The 9708-nt window shown below is 40.1% G+C and overlaps 1 protein-coding gene across 1 annotated transcript in view; it reads right to left on the bottom strand.

The window, feature by feature from the left end:
• LOC107659121 (peroxisome proliferator-activated receptor gamma coactivator 1-alpha-like) overlaps positions 1-9708 on the bottom strand; it is a 52515-nt gene that overhangs the window by 8917 nt on the left and 33890 nt on the right. The window contains exons 7-8 of the mRNA XM_016447950.1: positions 5094-5186; positions 4191-4311 (exon numbers count right to left, since the gene is read on the bottom strand). Coding sequence (XP_016303436.1) covers positions 4191-4311; positions 5094-5186 — 214 coding nt within the window. The remainder of the gene's footprint in view (positions 1-4190; positions 4312-5093; positions 5187-9708) is intronic.

The following is a 9708-nucleotide window of genomic DNA, read 5'->3' as shown; positions in this document are numbered from 1 at the left end:
GTGACAGACAGTGATGAAGCTGGTATGTGTTTGCATTACACAAGCCACGGTTAAGACAGCTGACTCCACTGTGAGTGACCCTCTCTCTCTCTCTCTGTCTCTCTCTCACAGGCGCGCACGCACGCACGCACACACACACACGATGCACAAAACTCCGCATTTGAACAGTCAATAGCAAATACTTAAACTAATAACAAAACAGTAGCTGATTCAGAAGCGCCAGATTGTCATAGCAAAGTCAGAATTACCTCCTCTCCTAGGTTCACGAAACGGTCGTCCATAAAATGCATTGCTGTTCTATTGTAAGTAATCTTAAAGATTCCTAAATGCATCTACTTTTGGAAGGCCAAATAAAGTGCTTTTGCTTTCGCCTAGAAACACACAGCGTCTCCCTGACATGGCTGCATCAACACTAACTGCGGTTACTGAAACCACGCCTTCTTTCTTTGCGTGCACATTTGGGCGCATTATGCAAATATTCCCACATAGTGAGGTAGATATGTGGGGGCGTGTTAGAACGAGCCGTTTTAGGGGGGCGTGGCAGAGTCTTAACTTGGATAAAGAATATCTCTTTGAATTTGAGACTTTAGTCTTTGCAACTTTAGAGATCTTATCTATTCACAATCAGCTTGTAACACTCCAAAGAGAAAGGAAAACGTGAAATCGCATCATATGACCCCTTTAATTTATGAAAAATTCTGTCAACATTTCTGAGCAATGATAAAACATTGAATCAGATTTCTGAATTGAGTACCAACTCAATTTTTATTTCTAAACATTTTTATGTTTAAGACAGATGCATCTGTTATAGTGCACGACAAAGTTGGGCAGAACTATAATATGTAACTGAAATTTAGCAAATAAAAAGTGTGTTACAATAATTTTGATTTTCAGGATGTTGCTTATTTTACGTCGACAGCATGGATGAATTATAGGACAATCCTAAAATTGTCACTGAGCTACAGCAGTATTATGTACAAACATTTATTTATAATAATAATAATTAGTTCTTTTTTTTCCAAATAATATAGATCAAACGCCTAAATGTAGGGCATGCCAAGCAACACATCGCATTAAAACAGAAATCAACTGATGTGCAGTCTCAGGTGTGCGTTTATCATCAATTTTAGCCACAGGCTAATATAACTTTGTTCCATTTTTCAATGAAGCACAAGCGAGAACACATAGATTGAGAAAACGTAAAGACCCCACCAGGCTGAATACATAAAAATTGAGGTATTTAATTCAGTTTGCAAATCTTGAGACAAAACACAAGCCTCAGGCCTTATTACGTGGCATTATTTATTCATATGCTCATGTACCTGCCATTAGGTGTGACAAAATATACTTATGATCCTCAACAATAACCAGAGGTCTCTTGTAAGTCATACATAAAATTATGATACAAATCTACTGGCCCTCAACAGAGTCATAATTCATCCGTGTACATGATGTCACCGTGTCACAACAGCAACAACAAAAACAAAAACCTACAAATTAGCCAGAACATCTGGGAGGGCTGTTTCTTTTTTTTTTTTTGCATTTCCTCTGAAGCTCCCCTTGTGCTTCCATCATGTACAATAGGAGACGAAAGTGTTTGCTGAATTGGTGGTTTTGTTGCTGACAGCTGATAAATGCGGTGAGGTTTTAAAGATGACACCCTGAGACTAGCGCTTCATATGAAGCTCTCACATCCTTTGCCCCCCCCAAAACCTCTTCTGACAGCTCAGCCGCTGCTGCTGGTAATTGTCTCGCTGCCGCAGAACGTGGAGAAAAGAGAAAAAAAGGGGGGAAAAAAACGTACGCATTATTGGACGTGTGCATTTATCAGTGAACTGAGTTGGAAAGCCGTCTCATTTCACAGTCTGGTCAGGCACAGCGAAAGAGAACAAAACTGATATTTCATCTCAGAGAACTGCATTTCAAATATGTAAGTGTTCGAAATTAACCTGCTCATTTTGAGCCCAAGCATTAACATACTTTGATTTGAGGGGGGATCTTATTTCAACTTTCCCCTTGTCTGGTCGAAAGCATTTAGCCCATGGTGTGATTAATAGAATCCGGCACCGTTCGGAAACACCACCGAGATGTTAAAAATACACAACTGGGAGATAAAGAGGAAACGCGTTTAGCCTGAATGATTCAGAGCACCGTCTTTGCATGAGTTCACTTTCTGAGCAAGAGCGAGAGAGTGCTGGGATGGCTGTGTGCTTCGAGCTTTCTGTAGGCAAACACAGTGATGGAGGCAGAGAAAGCCTGAGAGAAGGATAACGTCTGTGCTAATGTACGATTCCTGCCAGCAGGAGAGAGACCTCGACTAAAAAACACCTCCAAACATAAATGGGTCTTCTTTAACTATGGGCATGTTTGGCCCTGTGGACTATTAGAAAATCAACAGCTTTAAAACACACTCTCACTAGTTTGCTTTAATTGTCTACTAATAATATCCATACAGTGGACAGACATTTAAAAAAAATAAAAAATCTGTCATTTTGTTCTGAAACATTTTCAACCCAGTGTCATTTCCATTTCTGATTAATCTCATACTGGGATTTGAAATGAATATTTGGTACCACTTTAGACTAGGGGGCACTATTCACTATTAATTAGTTTCTTATTAGCATGCATATTAATAACATATTAGCTGTTGGTTAGTACTTATAAAGTACAAGTATTCTGCAAGACCATATAGATCCCTTAACTCTGCCCCATACCTAAACATAACTACTACAACAACTACCTTACTTACTAACAATAAGCAGCAAATTATGAGTTTATCGAGGGAAAACTCTGATCTTGAATATGTGTTCCCTAATCTAAAGTGTTACCAAACATTTTTTAGATTGAAAGTCTGGGTCATAAAATCTAAACGTAAAAGGCATTTGAAAAGTATCAAAAGTAAATTATGAAAGCAGAGGAAAAGTTACCAATTAAGTTGTATATGCCCTTTCTATAACAAACCAGCGGCTCTATTTGTAGTTTAAATGTAAGTTTTACTAAAAAACAACCCCAGGGATATAAATGTGTCCATAATTGAAGAATCATCCAATAACTAAATAAAGTACTTAGGTGAGTGCACTTACTATTGCTTTTTGCCATTGTTTCTCCCTCTGCTCGGCCCTCTCACATTCCCGTTTCTCATAGTCGCGTCGGTACTCTTCCCGCTTCAGATGCACATGCTGGTATTCCTCATAGCTGTCATACCTGCAGTTAAAAAAAAAAGAATAAAAATCATATCAACTTCTGTCTAAACACAGAACTTTAAGAAATAAAATATAGATTATCTTTAGTATCTGAATTGTTTATCCAAGATACTTGTTTAAGTCTCCTGCTTCTCAAATACTTTTCTGAGAAAAAGTCCCCAGTAATAGTGTCTCCAAAAGAGTGGAAGACAAACAAACACATTAATAAGATGTCTCATTACATCGCAAAAGGTTACAGCTCCCAATGGCGGGACTCTTAAGGGAATACGGCAGAAATTTGGCAGCTGTGTCTGTCAGCACAACTTCACATGCCACTCTCACTAGTTTGCTTTAATTGTCTACTAATAATATCCATACAGTGGACAGACATTTAAAAAAAATAAAAAATCTGTCATTTTGTTCTGAAACATTTTCAACCCAGTGTCATTTCCATTTCTGATTAATCTCATACTGGGATTTGAAATGAATATTTGGTACCACTTTAGACTAGGGGGCACTATTCACTATTAATTAGTTTCTTATTAGCATGCATATTAATAACATATTAGCTGTTGGTTAGTACTTATAAAGTACAAGTATTCTGCAAGACCATATAGATCCCTTAACTCTGCCCCATACCTAAACATAACTACTACAACAACTACCTTACTTACTAACAATAAGCAGCAAATTATGAGTTTATCGAGGGAAAACTCTGATCTTGAATATGTGTTCCCTAATCTAAAGTGTTACCAAACATTTTTTAGATTGAAAGTCTGGGTCATAAAATCTAAACGTAAAAGGCATTTGAAAAGTATCAAAAGTAAATTATGAAAGCAGAGGAAAAGTTACCAATTAAGTTGTATATGCCCTTTCTATAACAAACCAGCGGCTCTATTTGTAGTTTAAATGTAAGTTTTACTAAAAAACAACCCCAGGGATATAAATGTGTCCATAATTGAAGAATCATCCAATAACTAAATAAAGTACTTAGGTGAGTGCACTTACTATTGCTTTTTGCCATTGTTTCTCCCTCTGCTCGGCCCTCTCACATTCCCGTTTCTCATAGTCGCGTCGGTACTCTTCCCGCTTCAGATGCACATGCTGGTATTCCTCATAGCTGTCATACCTGCAGTTAAAAAAAAAAGAATAAAAATCATATCAACTTCTGTCTAAACACAGAACTTTAAGAAATAAAATATAGATTATCTTTAGTATCTGAATTGTTTATCCAAGATACTTGTTTAAGTCTCCTGCTTCTCAAATACTTTTCTGAGAAAAAGTCCCCAGTAATAGTGTCTCCAAAAGAGTGGAAGACAAACAAACACATTAATAAGATGTCTCATTACATCGCAAAAGGTTACAGCTCCCAATGGCGGGACTCTTAAGGGAATACGGCAGAAATTTGGCAGCTGTGTCTGTCAGCACAACTTCACATGCCATTACTTTTTGCTTAGTTTGAACTTTACGTCCAAAAAGTGCAACTTTTTTTCTACAGTCATTTGCAATAGAGGCAACATGGTGTAAAAGCACAAAATGAGCGGACTAAAGCACCATCAGGGAAAAGGTGTAGCTGGGAGGTAGTGCGTCCCTAATGCAAGCTGCTCTTGCCAACGAAAGCTTTATTGTAAAAGTTTGAAAAGTTAAGGCCTTGAAATGATGTATCATCATAACTCATCATATCAATTAGACAGAGTCAGCAAGTGACTTGCTTCCTTTGCATAAGGACAGACTCTGAAAGTATTGCAGACACAGTACATTATCTTGCAGCACTTATTTAAGTCTGTCTCATGTACGGGTGTATAATATCAGCATATATTAATTTTTCTAGTGTAAGTGTCGCATGATACATACACACAGTATATTAAAGAGTGACAAATGGATAAGTATTTGCCATGCGCAAGTACTTACCTGGGTCTCCGACCAAAAATAGAATGAGCCTGGTACTGAGGGCTTCTATAAATCCTGGGAATAAAAGTGCTATTGTCCATATTGTGAGGAGACCTGGGTAGAAGCAGAAAGACAACAAAAGTCTTAGAACAATGTAAAACCAAGAACATTGAACATTGTCTTTACTTCTAAAGGATCACAGGGAACTGAAATGTACGTATAACTTTAAATAAAAGGCATAAGCTAAAAAAGTGAAATTGAGGGTAAAACATGAAATATAAAATGCTGATGTGACTAAATTCAGACGTATAGGTGTATAGTTAGATGTTTGTAAGCATGGACAATGACAATGTCACTTGATATTAAAAGGGGGTATAAAACCGGAGAAATCTTCTGAATTTCGGTACAGTTTTAGAGTCTCCTTTATTAGTACAATCACTATGTATCTCAAAAGGAGGCACTGTAAATATTGTCTTTCTGACATGCTATCTGGATGACCCGTTTTAAATTGTCCAGGACTTCACTCACTGGGCGTTTCTTTCATCTCGCGGGGATGGAGCGGGCAACGCTGTTGAGCAAAACAACAGCTGCTACTAAAAACAACAGAGCCCCATCAAAGAGTGCTGGAGAGAAATTAATCTAAAATTCAAGCTAAAGGGATGAAGGTCCATTGAGGAAACAATGTGAGACTTCCATAAGCCTCTCAAGTTTCTCAAGTGACACGCTTATTTGCACAATAAATGACTCTGCAGGACTCTATTTGTCATCTGCACTGTTTGCGAATGATGAGAGATGAAAAACTTCTAAATGAAACTTCAAAATGCCTCTGAAGGTGTTTCTGCAAGTTATAAAAAGTATTGCTATAATGGTGAGTGAATGTCTGAACTCAGGTTTGAAATGGTTCATTTGGTGTAACAGCAAGTGTGCAGATAAGCAATTTTCCACCTAAGACACTGTTTATCTTCCAAGCTCATTTTATCTTGTGTCTCTCAAAGCCAGCGTTTACTGTCTATTATATGTAATTTTTCTCTAGTTGTGCAAAATCTGCCGTAACGACTTCAGTGGCCATGCTGCGAGACCCAGACTCACGCTTCATCGCAAGGACTGCCACAGAAAGATGTTTACCTTCTTTACAGCCCCTCCTGCTGAGACACGTGGATTTGTGTCCAAAAAGATCGCTAGGTAAACATGTTTCTGAGACAGACAGAATGCTCACACCAGAACTTACCAAGAGGGAGAATGGCTGTCGGGAGACTCGGAGCAGGAGTATGGAGATCTGGAGAGGGATCTGCGTCTGTGGTGAGATGAGGAACGGGAGCAGGAGATAGAGCGTGGCCAGCGGAGGTGCTGTGGCGAGAGCTGAGTGGAAGGAGGCGAGACAGAGCTCCATGAGAATGAACTGCTGGAAGGGGAGCTGGAGGGCGACCCTTCGAGGAGCAGCTCGAGTGGAGAACCTTCCCCCAAGTAGAGCAGGCGCTCCCGGCCTACCTCCAGGTCCTCGAAGTCAGGCAGACCCGGGTGTATGTAATCATTGAGAAGACTGAGGTACCCAACCCCAGAGTCACTGTCCTCTAGAGGCCGGATGCCCCTCTGCTCTCCCACTATCCTGCTATAGAAGGCTTGTTGAGGCTTTCCAAAGTGCTTGTTGAGCTCTTCCCGAATCTCCTGGTCCCTAAGTAGTTTCCTGCCAGCAGAGTTGCCATCCACTGACGTTCTGGAGCCCGAAGTGGAGTCGTGGTCCTGTCCGTGAGCATCCATGTCCGGACAAGCCTCCTGAGCTTTGGGGGAAAGGCCCTGAAGCTGCCTGGCCAGAAAGGAAGACGAAGGGGAGTTGGAAGACAACGATGATGCAGAAGTAGAGGAGGCCGGCATGTTCGAGTATTTACATTCCACATGCCGGCCCTCCATTGGCCCAGTTACTGCTGCAGCTGTAGTGGTGCTGTCTCGTTTTGTGCTTGTAGACTGGCAATAGTCGTGATCACCAAAGACGCGGGGCATGGGCCGCTTGCCCCGACGCTCCTCCAAGCCCCCTAGGTGCATTATGGAGGATTCCTTGCTCAACTGGGCATAGAGCTCAGTCTGCTCTGGGCCCTTCCGAATATAGCCACTGTTTGGCTGAGGGCAAGAACCCCCATTGCTCAGCCTGGGCCTTTTGCTTGTCAGGGCCGAGGGAGAGCATGAAGACAGCTTGTTTTTGAGTGATACTTTGAAAGGGTTCTCTTGACTGGCTTTGTGAGGAGGCGTGGTAGGTGGTGTCAGACCTGGAGGGAAGAAGAGACAAAAGATTTACCAAACGAGATCCTTCTCGTTCCTTAACAGTGCTTGGTCTGTCTCTAAGTGATTGAACAAGCAAGCACTTGAGCCTGATTAAAATATTCCCTTTCATTTAGACCTAATCCTTATCCGCATTTTATTGCAACCCTGACAGATTAATGTGACCTCAGATTGCACCGTGATACTGACAGAGCTACTCAATTAAACTTCCTCCAGACCGTGAACAATCCTAATTCATTAGAAAGTAAACAGTCAGATCTTATAATGACACTGGTGCTTTCGACAAATGCATCAATGCCATACTCCTGGGACTACGATGAATGCACAGAGATGCGGGAGCTGTTATCATTCTCTTCATCTTTGCCACCTTTTCTCCTCATGAACCCCAAGCCATCTTGACAGATTTATGTGCCAACAGATGGCATTTATATGGGAAGTCTTGAGATGTGCTGCTTTATGGCATGGTTAATGCACTTGCACAAACAACCGGAGGTAGTTCCTCTTTATTTTCCTCTACTTCTTCCTCTCGCTTTCTATTTCGACATCTCTTGGATTTCTGCTTTCCTGATTCAATCGCATATTACGACACATAACCTGTCGATAAATTATTTTTCTTTTCAAACTAGTCATTTTTGGAATATTTTTCAGGACCACTTCCTTTTACGACCATATCCTGAAACTGATATTTCAAACAAAATATCGGTTAGTTAAAAGAATGTTAACTAACCGGTATTTTTAGTTAGTTAACTCTGTTTTCTTTTTTAATCTGCGTCAATCACTAAATTAAATTGATACAGTACTGCAGCGGGCACAAGCCTGATTCGGCATACAAAACAGCAGTGGCCATAACTAAATTTATCATTATGCCAATGCAATGAGCTATGAAAAGAAAGTATGCACTGCCAAAGGAACTTCTGCTGCACCAATAAAACACCATCTGGGCATACAATGCACGCAGGGTCATAAACCAAGGACCATTATCGCCTTTACATTACATTACATAAATTACATTACATAGCATTACATAAATATGCTCTGTTCAGTCAAACGCAGCCATGATGAATGCACACGGATACAAACACTAATCATATACCGGTGGGTTCTCTCGTCTGTTTCTGGCAGGGTGTGAATTACACAGGGACCTCTGAACAAATTATTACTTAAAGCTTACAGAACTGATCCCCGTGGTAATCTTAAAACGCCATGCAAGGAGCGTAACACAGACTGACCTGGGTGTCATATGATACCATAATTAAAGGAACCCCCGCTCAAGTTAATCTATTAGAGAGATGGGGATTAGGGAACGGTATTAAATCTGGCACTTTCATAGCGCTGGCTATTCCGAAGGTGTCAAGGTGTTTTGCTCTGCAGTGAAATGCCTGGGCATTTTCTAATTCAACAGCACCATAAAAATGGCTTCTCGCACTGCTGTCATAATGGCACAAACCCCAACGGAAATTTATTTTATGACTTCAGAGTCCCATCTGGCTTTACAGTGACTTGTAATCAGTTAATCTGGTATGATTGTCAGTAAAGACATACGAGTATGAAGGGTTTAAGGTAGCCTGTAGGACAGCAGACACATTATAGGAGAATGCAAACTAATGCTCATCAGAGAGATTCAACAAAGCACTTCCCCTCAGCATTGAATCCCAAATCAGAAAAGAGGGTCTCGGCTAAAAAAAAAACTTTCCTGAGTTTTGCATTAAACAGTGTTGGATTTTGCTTCAGGTTACAAGGCACAAACTCATGCATTAAATACAAAGATAAATGAACCCTTTAGCCTTGCATAAGACGCTGTAAATGTGACCTCACATGACTCCTAAATCTTTAATATAGGGAATCAAGAACTCGAATAGCTTGTAGAAGTCATAAAATTCCTCAAACCCTGTAGCTACACTAAACTGCTATGACATAATCCACATTTGAGCAAAAACACCAAACACAGAGATACATTGTACCCTCGAGCTAGGTCAAATCAGTATACTGAGGGCCATTACCTTGTAGTAAGTGAATACCAAATGGCCCATTCACCAAGATACATTGTGAGAGGGAAAGGGCAGCCATTTTGTTTTTATTGACCTGGAATGATTAATCTCTGCACGGGGGATACAGAAATAATTACCTGCATGATTTATGTTGAGAGAAAGAAAGTGAGAAAGGGGAGAACTGCTGAAGAGTTGTGTTTCAGCCCCAACTGCCATACACTTCATGTGAGTTTAATTACTTTGGGTCAACACCAATGTGTTATATATATATATATATATATATATATATATATTCTGTATATATATATACTGTATTCTATATATAGTACCAGTCAAAAGTTTGGACGCTTTTGACTGGTACTGTACTATAATAT

Source organism: Sinocyclocheilus anshuiensis, unplaced genomic scaffold (assembly GCF_001515605.1).
Source record: "Sinocyclocheilus anshuiensis isolate Anshui unplaced genomic scaffold, SAMN03320099.WGS_v1.1 scaffold87, whole genome shotgun sequence".
Taxonomy (NCBI): Eukaryota; Metazoa; Chordata; class Actinopteri; order Cypriniformes; family Cyprinidae; genus Sinocyclocheilus; species Sinocyclocheilus anshuiensis.
Note: the sequence above shows the minus strand (reverse complement) of the source record. Positions and strands in the feature narration are given on the sequence as shown.